This window comes from Larus michahellis, chromosome 7 (assembly GCF_964199755.1).
Source record: "Larus michahellis chromosome 7, bLarMic1.1, whole genome shotgun sequence".
NCBI lineage: Eukaryota > Metazoa > Chordata > Aves > Charadriiformes > Laridae > Larus > Larus michahellis.
Window position 1 is genome coordinate 2,155,791 of NC_133902.1, and position 16,609 is coordinate 2,172,399.

Below are 16,609 nucleotides of genomic sequence, written 5' to 3' on the forward strand. Positions count from 1 at the left end.
TTTTCTTACTGTGCTGTACTTGTGAGGATATTAGGAGCTCCTAAATAGAGAAGGAAGAGGGAGGAAGGAACCAGTTAAGTGGCAAAGGTAGTGTGTTTGGGGTGTTATTGCACACTTCAAGTACTGGGAGGCGCAAGGTGGCACACCAGGCAATTTTAACCACACATGGAGTGCATTAATTCCCTTGAAATGCACTGCCTGCCTTCTCACTATTCCTGTTCTGAAATCGATTTTTTAAATAAAAAATGAGGCAGAAGTCAGACTGGCTCACAGACTGACAACCTGTCAAAAGGCTGTGCTTCCCCAGAGTGGTTTCAGAGCAATGGACTTGGTTTCATCTTTGTTTCTCCTTGGTGTCCAGGAGAACACCAAAGGGGTTGTCCAGATTTTTTCCTTGTTTGTTTTTCGTTTAGGCGAATTGTGGCTCATTTCTAGTGGAAGCCTGAATTGTTTTCTATTTACAAGCCATTTATCTTCTGGATCTACTGGAAATGTATTCATATTTTTAAAATCATCCCTTTCCTGGTCCAGTATATTGTAAAATTTCACCTTCCTGATGTCAGACTTCTAGTGGGAATGGGAGACTGCAGAGCCTTTCATCTCTGTCCCTTAAACCACGTCCAGTCCTGTAAAAATTGAGCATACGATTATGAATGTTACTTAACTTAAACTTGCAAAAGAAGGGAAAATGATCTGTCATTGGCTTTCACCAATGTTTATCTGCATAAGGTTAATATTTTTGCATTATTCCATAACACCTGCTGTGGTTACTAGAAGGGGCAGTCATCAACATCAGATTTACAATAAATACGTAAAATCCTGGTGGAAGTCAGAGGGGTCAGTCTCAACCTTGAGCACACAGAAGTTACCAGAAATGGTTTATCTGCTCAAAACCTCGTCTGCGACTGCCTGTCCCCCACCAGGCCATGGAGGAGTCCCGGGGCAGCCTGGGCTTTGCAACCCGCATCCCTTCCAGCACAGCAGGCGTGTGGCCAGGGAAAGTGAAATTAAGAGCATCATGACAGTATTTTGTGTTCTTCCAAACGGCTTTTCAGTCAGTCCTTTGGGTTTGAGGGTGTGAGCGCTTCCACTGACCCGGCTTGGTGCAGCTGTCCCGTAGCCGAGACAAAATGGCATCTTACGAAAGGGCGTGTGGAATGGCGGATCTGGTAGGGCCGGGGGGCTCCAAGTGACCCTGCGGCGGACTCACCGTCCCTCTCCCCTTGTCTCCTAGGTCTCGCATCCGCCGGGAGCTGTTCATTGAGGAGATCCAAGCCGGGAGCCAGAGCCAGGCTGGGTCGAGCGACTCTCCTTCTGCCAGAAGCAGCAGGGCCGCTCACAGCTCGGAGGGAGACAGCTGCGATGGCGTGGACGCAGAAGGCCCACCTGAAGGAAAGCCCAGTGGCCCGGAGGCGGATGAGTACAGCAATGCAACCACAAAGTCTCAGGGAGGGCCAGCGGAGTCGGCTTTCGAAGCGGGGGAAGAGGCACTGCAAGGCGCCAGGTCTTCGGAGAAAGCGGAGCCGTTCCAGGCGGAGAGCCTGGAGGACACCGACGACGAGGGCAGGCTCAGAGCACCGCGCCAGAGCTCTCCGCCGGCATCGCAGCGCCCAGGAGAAGCTCTGGAGACACTGCCAAACTCTGCCACGGAAGGGGATGCCTCTACCTCAGCTGCCTCCACCTCAGTCCTTACAGGGGAGAGCTCCTACAAGTCAAAAGAAAGTTCAGAGAAAATCTCCAGTGTGCCAAGTACGAGCTCGACGCCAGCCGCAGGCTCGCAGAAAGCCAACTCTCTTCAGAGCTTGTTCGGCTTCTCCGAGGCGGCCAGCTCCAGGAACACGCGAGACAGCTCCTTGAGGAAAAAGAAAGCGGCAAACTTGAACAACATCATCCACCGCTTGGAGAAGGCCGCGAGTCGAGAAGAGGCCGTCGAGTGGGAGTTTTGAGATTAAACTCGCCCAACTCTGGAGAGCTGGGGAGTGAAACTGGACCTCTACTGGTTTTATTGTGTTGCGCACTTAACCGCCCTGCGGGCCACAGGGCAAAAACGCCATAGGCCAAGGTGCATATAGAAAACAAAAAGGAGCGTTAAGCCCAATTTATGTTTGTGTTTTCGAGGAAGAAAACTGAAATGTGTAGTCAAGCTTTTTTGTACCCTGAAGTGTTTTTATTATTGCCCTAAGTGATTTCCACAATTTCTGGAATAACTCATACAGCTTTGCCTTGTGCCCTCCTCTTTGGTGTGGGCTTTAAAAAAAGAAAAACAGAAAAAAAAGAAAAAAAAAATCATACCCACATATTAAAAGGGGGCTTTTTATCTGCCATCTAATGGCTACAGAGCGATAATACACTATTATCTTCTTAAACCAGGAAAAAAGGGGAGATTTTTCAAAAAAAAAAGAAAAAAAAAAGAAAGTTTTTTGTAGCTGTTCAGTTGCCACTAAGAGATTGCACAGTCAACCGACTCTAAACACACTAGTTTGGATTCCTACATATTTTCAAGAAAAGAAAAGAATCTTGTTGTTTGAAACTTTGAATTAAAAAAAAAAAAAACACATTTACTCCACATATTTTTTAACAAAACAAAAAAAAAGTCACATCAGGAAAATATCTTAATTTGTGGTAGCTGACTTAGTGTTTTCTTGTAAGTGAAATAGAATATTGACACGTAGTGCACATTGTTTCATAGCTTTAACTGATTCTGGTCTTTTGCAGACCAGAATTTGTTTAATACACTCCATTTTAGGCCAAATCAGGACAAAAAAAAAAAATCTGAATCTAGGTATTTTATAATCTGCTTTTTAACCTCTAACCACAGAGCACGCTGATCAGACCTCATATCTAGGAGGTTTAGGAGACAACTTAGAAACAGCATGTACTTGATCATTTCACTTGGTTCGTAGTGTACAGAATTTCCTTTCTGTAAAGACAGATCGCTCAAAAAATGTTGGCCAGTAACATTTCAGCCTGCTACTTTGGGGACATATTCTGTAACCCGAAATATTCAGCTTACCTGGAATCGATGAAAGTGTAGTTCACGTGTACGATTGCTGTCACACACCACTAAGAGGGGACTGGAGCTGCCTCAGATCAAGAACTTTTCCTGCTGTTGGTGGCCATTTACTGACTCTCTTCCCACCGCAAGCACTGATTTTAAATACGTTTTAGTTGTGGGAAGCTTATTTTTGCGTGGATAAAGAGTACATGGCAATGACCAGACGGGCTCTTACCGGGACGGAAATAGCCCAAACTCCAAACCAAAACATTCATGCTCTCGAGTCCCAGTCTAGACCATTCTGCCCTGCAGAAATACAGCCTTTTTCCATTATTTTATGCACAGGTTAGGGCTGATCAAAGTACAAATCAAATTCTAACTTGTCTCTAACTCCTCCTGTTGTCTATATGTATATGCGTGAGCATAGAGGTGTGTGGAAGGATGTGTGTGCGTGAGTGTGTGCGTGCAATTTTATACGTCTGTGTATTTTCTTACGTACTTGTGCACACATAGAGTGCATTACTGCCACCTTTTTTCAATAAGCTGTTTTATCAGTTATGGCTTCTACAAGTTTGCTAATTTAGACTCCTTTATTGCCATATCTTTAAAACTAACAATAGATGATTTCGGAATATATATATATATATAAATATATATATATATAATTTTTTTTTGCTTATTTATAGGTGCTGTATTTTATTATCTGATTGTTAGGAAGGGATGAAAGGGGGCAAATATTCTTTAGAGGGATAGACTGCCGGCAGTATTGGGTATAATTTACAAGATGTAGTTGTCATACTGTATATTATTGATTGAAGACTTTTTGACCGTATTGTGTATCATTGAACTTTTGTCTTAGGTCAGCATCTTTTTGATGACACTTTAATGGTGCATTCATTACTTCTTAAGTTTAATTAATATTACTTTTCTGATTTTGGGGGAGGGAGGGATGGGGAGAGGAGTTCCGACTTTAAAGGTATGTTCCCAATATTACACCTCAGTGTGCTTGTATTAATTCATTAGTAGGATTTTTGACTGTAAGATGTGAAACCACATTTCTTGCATGATGTTTTAGAACTTATGTATTTCATTTACAGTCTCTTACCATGCAACAGCAGCACTTAGCGCAAGTTTTCACAAATTGAGAATCAGTACACTAAAATCAATCCTTTTCATGATTAAGAAAAGAAGGCTCTAGGAGGCTGAAAGGCAGGGATTTATTTCCTATTTTTACTGCTAGCTGTTTCAGGATACCTCCTTGGGTAATTGGGGACTTGTGATGCAAAACTAAAATTGAGAAACAGAGAGAGCAACTGCCCCTTTCTGTTACGAGCTGAGGAGACAATTTGTAATAACAGACACCAGTATGTGACAGCACGTGCTGGAAGCGGTTACGGCTTCTTATCTGGAGTGCAGTTAGTCCGCGGGAACGGCCAGCGAGGGAAATAAGGTGGTGAAGCAAAGTGTTACCTCTCTGTATCTGTACAGTGTCCTGGTTTGACTTACAAAGCACAGCTCCATCGATAAATGCACGTCCTGGTAAAAGTACACATACCTTAATACAAGTCATAACAAGGTGCATCTTCAGCCAAGAAGCAAAACTTCTGACTAGAAGATGCCGATATTTTCTTACGTTCTTTATTTTTTCTTCGTTGTTGTTTGGTTCGGGTTGGGTTTTTTTAATTAATTCTAGGCAATACACTTGCCAGTCTGTTCCTACTGTCCTTGTCTGCTGGTTTGAGATCCAGGTGCTTGATGCAGTCAAGTGGTTACTCTCGGCTTTCTCGATAGTGAGGGGTTTTTTTCTGTTTGACAATTCGTTTTGTAATTAATATTCCCCAAACTGTTCTTGTGCCTGTGTCTATATGATTGCATTCCATGATGCTTACTGAGAGCTCTTGCTGCATTATACGACAGCAGAACTGTATTCACAGGTCGAACGCAAATGCAGCACTTAAGGTCAATCTCTCTTCTTAATAAGCAATACGTTAAGTGCCTTGAAACTTATATCTTTTTTTTTCCCCTGTTTATTTTTGTTTTGCTTTTCAGGTTTCCACCAGTTCTTTAGGATTCCTTAGCATCTGCCCAGTTTTTAACGCTGTAATGATTTTTAAAAAGCATATCTGTAGCTTGCCCTAGAGGAAATCTTTCTTTTATAACACTAACTGTTAATTCTAAGCTCCATTATTACGTTTGAGTCTTGTGATTTTGCTGGATAAAGACAGCATTCGTAAGTCAGAAGTCACTCCATCCTGCCAAGGGTTGTCATTGGTATCTATTATAAAATTAATCAAATAAAATGCTGTCAGTATTTCCTATATTTTTGGCACTTTATTAATGGCTTAGCTCCTTTTGTTGTTTCATATTTAATGATCTGCGTTGAATGTGGATTAGCCTGCTGAGATGCTGTTGGGGTGACCCGGGCCGTCCTGCCGGGAGTCCCTTTGGGTTCCTTAGTGACCACCTTATTTGAGGGCACGGGCAGACGAGCACCCTCAGATCGAGCGCGTAGAGGTTAAGTGATGTTCCCAGCTGTTTGTTCCTGGTTTTTAGGCAAGGTCGCAGCTGCTTTTCTGTTTCAGCGGAAAGTAAAACGGATTAGCTTGAACTACTGCTGAGATTCTCTTGTTGGAGATGAGTTACCTACTGGCTTTCCAACCTGGCAGAGACCTCCCCGGTTTAGAGACTGAACTTGAGCAACACTGAAAGATTTTGGCTAGATTTCGGGTCAAGTGCGGCATTTGGAAGCGACGCTTTTAGGAAAATGTGTATCAGAATAACTTTGTTTTTACTTAATTCAAAGAAAAGGATAAAAAGTTGGAGGAGAAGGAATGCCAAAGAGTAGCACGGTGGCTTTTTACCCTCTTGGGTCACCGATGACACGGGAAGGCAGACGGCGTTATTCAGCGCGTGTGACATGGGGCTCATCTCACGGGGCAGCCGTTTTGTGGAGTGTGGAGCGTGGCAGAGCCCTCGCTGACGGCATTTCTTTTCCTGACGGATAAAAGCACAGGCAGTTTTCAAAAAATCTGCAATGCCGGAGTCTGTTTTTTCCTGAGGTTCTTTAAAAGCATTTTTATTTTCTCTCTCTTGTTTCCAGTTCCGTGCTCTTACTAAAGCTGTGGAGGAAGTGCCCAGGCTGTTTTAACAGAAATACTTTTATACTGCAGTTAAAATTGTCGATTTTTCTCTCGGGATGGTTAGGGAAGGAAAAAAGTGTAGTGCTTTGTTTGCTAAAAGCAAGGGCAGTGTATCTCTTGGCAGAGACGTCATACAGTGGGATTGTCGATACGCTTCCATTTTTGAGGATACAGATTTCAGACAACAGAATTGCACGTGTTTATCGGCAGAAACGCATTTAATTACAATTGCTGTTGATGCCATAAAATTTGACCATTTTATTTATTCATCTGTAAAACGCCTATAAATAGAGCCACTCTTTAAAGGAACCTGTATCGGTGCACTCAGCCCATATCATGAATTAGCGAGTGCTTTAGTAATAAACTCCTTGCAGTAATAGGAAAGATCTATCTTATAGTTAAAAAGAAAAAAAATGTACGTGCCTTTGTCCGTAGGTGAAAGATTTTTGCATTATTTTTATGTAACTTGTTCATATGGAATGGTGTAGAGAAGGGGGTTCATGAGCACGACAGAATTCTATGCAATACTCTCTGATCCAATTACTTAAAAGTTGCTATTTTTCAGTCCTTTAATGGGAGAAAGAATAAGTTAGAGAAGTGCATCGTTCTGGTGGTAATTCAAACTACAAAGCCGATAAATTCGCATAGAAGGGGATTGAGGGAAATCAGACAAAATAATGTAATGAAATAATGGAAAATGCGCGCAATGATTGCAGTCCCCACTAGCACAGCTGCCGTCAGAAGTCTGTCATTTTCCATCTTAAAATTATTAATTTCAAGCATTCTTAAAACTTACATGAAATAACAATGCTCCTGGCAAAAACAGGGCATGTTAGAAACAGAAAAACATTTTCACCGTATATAAATTATGAGAATATACGAAAAAAAGTAATTGGTTTTGGACACTTCTTTGCACTTGAATCCAAAATAGTTTATTTAAACGGAAATGCCGCGGTGATCTGGGCTAGTGCCTTTAGCAAGGTCGCAGAGAGATCAGAAATCCTAGCAATTTGCTGCAAACCGGGAGCAAAGTGGTGACGTGCAGAGGGAGGGCACTGGTGTTGCTCTGGTTGTGTCTCTTTCTAACAAGTGAATTCATTAAATTCTCTCTTCTTTCTTCCTCACCCAGTGTACGTATCCTGGGATATTCTCGGTCGTCAAGCCGCTGCGCGTGGCTGAGCGCTGAGCCTTTCTTGAAGACTATCAGAAACGTAGGAGGAGCAGAAGAAAAGCTGGTTCTTAGGTGGCGGCGGGATTTAACGTTCACTAAAATCAAATCCAGTCTTTCCCGTGAGTTGAGTGGCAGTTTGGGCCCTGATGAGACAAGCTGCTTATAGCCTCGTATTCCTAAATTTAACTCGCGCAGATAAAAGAGCTGCAAAGCAGTATCCAGCTCGCTCCTACGTCAGCCTGCTACTTTCCCCTTGCACTTTCTGTTGCCCCGCTGTTTGAACATCAACATTTTCTTCCTTTGTGTTGCATATACAATCAACTTCTTTTTTGAAAAAAGACGGAATTTTAAAATCCTGCACAAACAAAAAGCTATCTTTTTTTTCCCCAGCAGTTTAAATTTTGCCAGACAGCTTTAAATTGCCAGGAGAACCGCTGGCATGGAAAGCACAAGACCTGAATTTCTTTTCTGGCTCAACCTTCTTAGTTTGAAAAGTGACTTACTGGTCCCTGTCTCCTTCACATATATATTTGAACTCTAAAATGTAGAAATATTATTTAATGGATTTGTTCTTTCCTCCCCAAGCCTTCTATGGGATGTATTGACTACGCCATATATAAAATATAGTTAATAATGAACTTTATAGTAAGAAAAGCCCTTTATGCTATGCCTAGGGACTGATTTGTCCTACATGACCAGGTCATGTACTATACCCTACCCTGTTAATATGCAAGGATAAAAAGTTTTTATGCTCTGAAGATGAAATTTATCCTTTTGGAGAAGGCTCGCATTAGGCCTGTGCACTTAAGATTTCAAAAAGCCTTAAAAATAGGTGTGTAAGTGGTGCCATCTCTCTCCTCAGGGATGATTTCCCCCCCAGCCAAGTGGTACTGTGGCATATTTAATATAAATTATTAGTTGTAAGGTCATTTTGCGGTTGAAGAAAGTTGAACTTTTATTAGTGAGCCCCCTCACCGGTGTCCTCTGGTACAGCCGAGGACCGACGGAGGCATCACACCTGCTTTTCCCAAAACCTGGGCACTCCGTGTCAAACCCAGAGTCCTTGGCTGTCTGTGAAGTCTGCGTTTCTACAACTATTTTGTGACTGGCAAAAACCTGCTCTGATTCCCGGGCTTGATTTTCATCGCTATTCGCAGACATGTTCTGGCACTAAAGTGCATTGAAAGGAAATGCCTCCTTTTAAAAGATTAAGAAGATTATTGTATTTTTCCTTGTCCAGCTCTTCTATGAAGGACAATTGCTGCCATTTTTCAAGCTTGCGTTACTCACAGCGATGTTAGGTTTTTGCCACGGTTCTGTAGATTTCTTGTTATTAAAACTGTTGGTTTCATAGTATCGTTTCAGTTCCTTCATATTTTGAAATATCCAAGTGTGGAGAATGACTGAATTCTCAACCAGAACGAAATAGTGCAGGAAACAGTACAGCAAAAGTAGATGCCTAAAGGTCCCCATGATGTCATGTCTTTGAGTTTCTGTTTGAATTTTAGAGATTTTCGTACTACGTAGTACAATCTTCATCCAAAGATCCTTGGAAATGGAGAGTCGTGCCAGGAATTCCCTGCTGTTGTGGTGACATACCTGCTTTTTGCATAGTTACTGTGTAATTCTGTGGTAATGTTCATAACAGCACAATCTCTCTATTGATAGCAAGAATAACGGCGTTAAGTTGCGTTATCCTCTTCTGTCTATGCGGGTAATTAATATGCGTTTTTTAGGAGTTGTTCAATGTGTATATGTACATTATTCCAGTATGGAAAAGCCCCTCTGTATATGTAGTATTTGCGTGCTTGGTCTTAATGGTGCAGTAGAATTGCTACAGCCAAATTCATGAAATCATTTGGGGCATACGTGAGCGAGGGCTTCAAACCAATATGTATTTTAGTGCTTGGAGGGTGCCATTTTCCCACTTGTGTGATGAGTTCCCTGTTGTAAAGAGGGGATGGGCCATCTGAGAGATGGGCTTGTTGGAGAGACGCGGGTTTAGCTAACGAGGAGGGGGAAGATCACGTTCAGAATACATAAAAATAGTTCGAAGGGTCTGAGATGCGCAAAAGCCAAGCAATTTGAAAGGAAGGGTCAAACCTCGCCTGCCACATCCCGTAACAGTTGGTCTGTAGGTTTTCCTTCGGTACAGCCTGCAGGAAGTGAGTACGCCAGATATTTGCACAGGTAAAATGTACCCGCCTATACCTATGTACGGCGGGAAGGTGAACAGTAAGGACATGTTTAAAATATTTGCGAAAACAGATAATCAGTAAATTAAGCCAAGTATTGAATTAGAGCGAGCAGTTCATTCTTGCTCCCCCTAAGCTGAAAATTCAAGTATTCTTGGGAATGAAATAGAAATTCTGTTATGCAGTTCCTCTTCGAAGGTGAGCACCTGTGTTTTCAAGAGAAGAAATAAAACTTGGCACTTGACTTGCTCTGAAGTACAGTCTTCTCTCCAAGCAACTACAAAAAATATTTTCTACAATCAGTCTTTCAATTAGACATCTCTGGCTTTTGTTAGCTTGCACTAGACCCTTAGTGCTATTTTGATGTATCGTTTATATGTGGGTAAATTATTACTAGCTTTAAAAGTGTTTCCAAAGTACCTAGTTACCTCTGGATGCTAGTACGGGCTGTACGGGGAGTACTGCAGCATCTGGTTCGTGAAGGAGGTGTGTGGGGAATCAGCAAGGTCTCATCTGCATCGTACTTTCCTTTTCCTTCATCAGGGCTTCTGTTTCCTTCTCGCCTCCTCTAGAGAGATGGAGACCGTGGAGCGCCTTTTTTCTGCGAGGGAAAGATTTTAGTTTAGCTTTATTTTCATTCAGTAGGCGTGCCATCAAAATGCTGCATGTTACTGCATCTCCCGTTAAGTTTTTAGGTTTTGCTACTTTCCTAGAATTTACTATTTAACAAACTTTCTATACTTGGAAAGCTATGTGCCTTATTTCCTAGTCTCTTCATGGAGAATAATCTAAAGCACAGTGATCGAGATTGCAGCGTTCGCAGCCGCTTTTCATTTGGGGTGGGGGGAAGCAAACACCGATAGAGGAGCATTTCAGTGGCCCGACATGAGTTGCCCCTTTGCTAACGAGCACGTCAGACACTGTGCGCCAAGTCTTTGTGCAATAGAAATTCTCGTTCTGCGTTCGGAGGTTCGTGTCCCAGCTGCCAAACGCAGGCGAGCGCGAGCTCTAGTTCAAGAGAATTCACGTTCCTGGGGAAAAAAAAAAAATACATCCCCCTGGGTTGGCTCCAGCAGCACGGTGGGATCTTGGGTTGGAAGGTCCACCACCACCCGTCGGCGTTCATGCTCGTAGGGCTCACTCTCACCCGTGTACTCGTAGGTCTCAGCATTTAGGAAACACTCGTGGACTTCATCCATCGCTGTCTGCGACCGTGTCCCTTTGTGCCATCGGTAATACACGCTGTCTTCATTTCCATGCCCAGAGCCGCACCGTCTCTGGGCGGCGAGGCACTGTAAAGTCATTCCAGTCTTAATTTGGTTTTGTAAAGAACAGGCTTTCACCCTCCGGCGTCCTCAGCCCTTACCAGCCCTTGTGTGTTATTTTCCAAGCTTGCTCTCTCTACAGCATCATAAGGTGAAATATATAAAGGTGGTTTGTAATTAGGAAAACATTCTAGTGTTTCCTATTTATGAGATTAATTTTAACAGTTTCTTTTTTTGAGGTTTGTTTTTGTTTGATACAAACACAACAGGAGTATACATATCCCCTGAGCGGACGTTGGAGAACGTTTGGGCTATCCTAGCGATGGAGCGGGGTGGTGTCGCCTCGTCCTAGTGTCCATATCATTGTGCCCCTGTTGTGTTTTCTAGAGCAATCATTTTTTTTTTTTTTTAAAGTATTTTATCTAAATGCCTAATAAATAATATTATTTAAATAGTTTTAAAATAATTTAGGACTGAGAACAAGAAGCCTCAGTTGTGAGAGAAGAGACTTAAAATATACAGAGAGAGAAAATACCCTTAGCCTCCTAGAGCCTCTACTGAGAATTTCATGAAGATGCAGTGCCCCTTTGTCAAAGTACATTGTGATTTACTCAAGAGTGTTCATTTAAAACGAGAGACTGGTTTCCTGTGATGTTCATCTTTGTTGGCATATGTTTGAATTTCTGAATTCAGAGCTGATTTTCTTCTCGTTCAAAGTTGGTCAAGGAAAAAAAAAAAAAGAAAAAAAAAAAAAGGAAATGAGAAAAAAAAAAAAATCACCTTGTGCAGCGGCAACTTTTCCTGGTGTGAACTCTGGAAATACACGTTGTGGATTGATCTTTGTCACGGAGGAGTTGTTCAGTTTTCTTGCAGTGTGGAAACACGTTCAGACAGGCGTTCCCTGGCTAGGTAGCACCTGGGGTGGGGGCGAGGGAGAGAAAATCTGCGTAGGCCAAATGGAAGTTCCCCCCGGCTCGGCGCAGGGGAGTGCGTGCTGCAGGAGGGAGGATGGATGCCGAGGGCCTCCGGTCAGCGCTCACCGCGCCGGCCCCGCTAGGAAAAACCTCAGCAGCGGGCAGAGATGGAAAGGTGCTGAGCTTAGTTGCAGGGCACATCACCACTTCTGTGGATTTTGGAAGCAAATTTGCACTTTGCCTTTCGAGGGTGTCCCACTAAAAAAAAAAAAAAAAAAAAAAAAATCAAAAAAACCCAACCATCAGATGAATTTCCCACGTGAGGTTCTTTCCTTCTGGCGTGGTCTGAAAGAAAAAAAAAAAAAACAACAACAACAAAAAAAAAAAAACCAACAAAAAAAAAAAGCCCTACGGTAACTATTGGATAACCTCTGCAAAACAAAAAGGTTGTTCCTGTCAGAATACTCTATGCATTTCTGTGTTGAAAAGCATTTTCTACCCTTCCGTTTCGGAGAGCGGGCACCGTGCGCCCCACACTCGCTGGAGATGCTGCGAGAGTGTCACATGTACCAATTTGGACGTTAATTCCAGAGCAGATGGAGGCTGGCTGGGGGGGGGGGGGGGGGGGGATGTTCTTTTCTTTTTTTTTTTTTTTTTTTTTTTTTAAATTGTTTCCCTCATGTCCCTTTTCATTATTTTGTTTTTTATTAAAAAATTAACTCTTTGCATTTGTGCAATAACTACTTGCCATGATAATGGGCAGACCTTTGAAATGCCCCGACTACTAACACAGCACAAGATGAACTCAAACAGAAAGTGGTGTACTTTTTCCTGAGAACTTTTTTTTTTTTTTTTTTTTAATAATAAGCTCAGTTTTTACCCCAGTGTATTGTGGTGTCTTACATTTTTAGCAGTATTTTATATTTTTTCTGTAACGCACTAAGTCTTAGATGTTTTTAGAGCTTGTTTGTTATATTCACAATCACAGATTTAAAAAAAGAAAAAAAAAAAAAAAGATCCTCACAAAGACCCAATTGACCAAAAAAGAAAAAAAAAGTGTCATTTTTTTTTGTACAAGTAGCTTTGAGACGCCCACATTGTGTTGCTGTGACTCATCTTTTGTAACATTTTATTTCTTGGTATTTGTTTAAACATAAAAGTAAGAGTTTATATGGCTGGCAGTAGCAGGGCAGCGCTCCCTCCGTCAGCAGAATGGCATTGTTTCTTCTGTCTTTGTTTGGTTAGCCATATAATGTTTGTTCTCAGCACTGTACAACGGTCCCTATATGATATGGAGAAGCAATATCACTGTATGAAACTCACACGATGTATTATTATTATTATTATTCACTAGCACCCTAGGTGTGATAATTGAAGTAAATATCTTTTATACAAACACAATTCCGCGTGGGCTGTCTTTATTAAGGTGAGACCTGAGTCCCAGCAGCAAACATTTACATTGTGGTTCAGTCGGTCACGTCCGGGGGCGTGAAGGGCCTGGGGCCGGGGGGGATTTGTGCTTGTCCAGGGGAAGAAAATTGACTTTTTCTGTATCAGTTTCTAAGGGGTGGAAGCGTTCTCAATACCTTGAATATCGAAGTGTCAGATTTCCAAACTATATCATTTTTTTCAGTGGAACCGAAGTGTGATGGTTCCTGCTGCAGTCCATGGGCGGTGGACACCTGGCTTCATGGGCACAAAAGATGTATTTTGGGTCTGAGACTGCGAGGGGGATTGTTCTGAGCACCATAACGATATATATTAGCTGATTTTAAAAAATTTCGTTAAAGACATTGCCTGAGGTCAGAAATGCTTTAGATTCAACAATGAAAATGTAAAAGAATTTTCACAGATATTTGGCGCACTGTTTATTCTTACAGATACTTCACACGAATTCCTCTTCTAGTGCCTTATGAGATGTTGTTCCTATAAATGTGCTCAGTATCCACAGAGTCTAGAATTTGAAGTTCGGTAAGGAGCAGATGTTGTAATCCATCGGTGGAATTGTATTTTCAAAACTAGTAGAATAAATCTCTAGGTTGCATGCTCTGGTTTTAGGTAGAGCGTGTGTGTGTGCGCTTGCCTGTGCGCTGCTGTTTTACCTGGCGTGCTCGTGTCTGATTTTTGACCTGTGAATTGCAGGTTATTTCGAGGGACCTCCATTTATTTACATCGTCTCCTGCATCTTCCATCTTTTTCCTACCAGGCTGTAAGCTCGTCTGTTGTGTGCCTCCTCGTAGGCTGACTTCCCGGTTGATCACGGTGTGTTCAGCGTGGCACGAGGGGTTTGGGAGGGCCAGGCTGGAAATTTGCTGTGGGTCTGTCCCAGAGAACGGGGAGTCAGCCTGGGCTTTCCCAGCGCGATCCCTCCCTCCCAGCCCGGGCCAGGATCCATCCCGCTGGTGTCACGCTCCAGCACCCTGCTGTCCTTGTGTTCAATGTGTGTCGTTGCCATCTTTGGCTCTGATTAGTTGTCCAGGAGTGGGTGGGATCCTCTTCAAAATGTATCGGAAATGCTATTTAATGCCTTCATTTCTTTATAAGTGTGTGTTTTCTGCTTTTGAAACGTCTGTGACAGGTTGTTCCACGTGGTGTTAAGGTTCTGGGTTTAACACCTTTTTTCCCCCTACTATTTAATGACCGGTCAAACTGTTGCTTGCTATGAATGGCATTATCTTGTATAATTTGACCCTAATCATTTTAAGCTTGATACTGAGTATCTACACATTTAAAGTGTTGGTTAAAGTGTTGGCTCGAGTTGGTTTAATTTGTATATTTGTAACCTGCACTTTTCTTTAGGTACGGTGGTATCGGCACTGAACTACTCAAACCAGACACATGCTCATGAGCGAAAGGTGCATTCTGCTTGTGAAAGCACAGACCTGGTACAGAAGGAGCTGGCGAGGGCTCACTGTAGCTCGGAAGCATGGATCGAGGATAAAACCAGGCTGTCCTCTCAAGCCGAATCTCCAAAAGCTTAGTTTTGGGAAGCTAGGGAGGCAACCCAAAGCACAAGGGTGCATCTCAGGAGTCAGGAGCAGATACGTACGGTCTTCCATGGAGGCAGTTGGATCTTCCATGATAGCTTTATTGGTAGCCCTTCAAAAGGATGTTGAAAATCTCCTTTTCAGAAGGAGAAGCGTATGCTGTGTGTTCCCATAGACGCTTACTGGTCAGCACTGGGTGTACCTGTGTGTCCCCAGTGTCCCTGCTGGTAAATGGCTACTTCTGGAGTTAGATGCTGTAGCAAGGGTGAGGTTTTACATAGGAAATACTACGGGCATTTGCTGAGTTAATGGGAGAAAGTCTTGTTTGTTGTATCCTTAGGTGCAGGAATAAGTTAGCACGGGGTGAGCACCTCAGGGCCACAGGTACTGGCCGTGGGCCCCCTCCTGCCCCGCAGGCAGCGGGAGGCGGTTGGTCTTTCAGTGGGAAAGGGGGTGTTTTTTCACATGGCGTCTTGTTCCCACCAGGTAGGAACACACTGTGAGCAGCTGGCGCGGTGCTTTTGGGCCGCACTTCTTTCCATTCCGAAGTGCTGTCGTTTCCTTCTAAGTATTTCTGTTTTCATGGAAGTGGTGAAGAAATTGTGTACTTGCCAACAGAGGGCTTCAGAAAACATGATTTGATTACAGTAGAGCATTTTATTTTCTTTTTGCTCCAAGCTATGGGAAACTGATAAGAAAATTCAAACTGTTTTCTTGAACTCTTCCTAGTTACCCATGTAATTATCTTAGAACCTTTGGAAATAATCCGTTCTTCTATGAAATCTCTGTCCTTGCAGGGTGGATTTATTAAGCAGTACTGTGTTTCTTTGCTGGGGGCTGTTTATTTTGGAGTGGCTGGGCCAGGAGGAAAGGGAAGGAGAAATCCTTCAAACCTTCCCTTCCCGGCAGGCCTTCACAATGTGAAAAGAAAGGGGGAAAAGCAGGGGAGGGAGCAGAAACCTGCACCTCGTCCTCTGCTGGCAGCCGGCAGAGAAACCCGGGGAGCTGGGTAGTGAGCTGCTGCCGGGCGGGCGCTCATCTCGCTGCGGTTTGGTGGCTCGGTTTGCGCTTCCCCAGGGCCGCTTTCACAGAGGTATCCAAGGGCACTGATGAAAAGGGCTGCGGGGAACTCGAAGAAGGACGTATCGTAATGAGCGTGGCAGCTGGGGTGAAGAGGTCTTTTCCCTGTGCTCCCAACCCTTTGTCACTTGGGCAGATGAAGTCTCAAGTTTTGTTTTCAGGGCGTTGGATGTGATCTGGTTTCTTCTGTCCCTGTTTTTTCTTGTCTTTTTGACAGCACATGCAAGTAAAAAAGAGAAGGGTTGTTCTTGCTGTTTTCACTGTTACCAGTCCCAGTCCTTGCCGTCTAGGACTGCGCATCTCCATACATCCCTGAAGGATGTCACTGAAGGCTCTTGATGTCTTCTCCTACAGCCTCTGTCTCTAGAGCAACCTCATCACTTCATTCTCGAAGCTTTTCCAGGACTGGTAACTGCGGCTAAAGACTAGGTAGATTGTGCTAGGAGTTGCAGATGGATTTTAGAGATGTCGTCATTCCTTTTCATCATCTGCTTTCTTTTTTTCGCCCTTTTAGAAAGCTTGCAGGAGCTCTGAGCAGAGAATAATCTCATGGCAGGTACAGGGGTGATGAACAAGGACAGCCTGATTGCTGCTCATAAGCAAAGTTGCAGGCCAAGATGATTCACAGACTAACATAAATGAGGCATTTTGGCTAATCGAATGCTCTCGAGCCTTTCCTCCTTCCCTGGAGATTTCTAGAGAAGTTGCTTTAAAATGTCTCAAAAGTCCACTTCTTGTGTGACTCCTGTAATGTTGGAGGGATCTCTGGAGCACTTGATCTCCAATATCTTTATTCACTCTGGGGAGGTTCTTGGAAGAATATATACCCTTCAGGCGATGGTGATTTTTCATTGCCTTAGGT

General features: G+C 43.1%; 1 protein-coding gene across 8 annotated transcripts in view; it reads left to right on the forward strand.

The window, feature by feature from the left end:
* Positions 1-16,609, forward strand: part of CUX1 (cut like homeobox 1) — a 280,996-nt gene that overhangs the window by 244,052 nt on the left and 20,335 nt on the right. For 7 of the 8 annotated variants that reach the window (XM_074595973.1, XM_074595975.1, XM_074595979.1 and 4 more), the window contains one exon: positions 1,235-2,753. The exons of the other annotated variant lie outside the window; for it this stretch is intronic. In XM_074595973.1, the coding sequence (XP_074452074.1) occupies positions 1,235-1,946 (712 nt within the window). In that variant the 3' untranslated portion in view covers positions 1,947-2,753. Of the gene's footprint in view, positions 1-1,234; positions 2,754-16,609 lie in introns of those variants that run through there. 8 annotated transcript variants of the gene reach the window in all.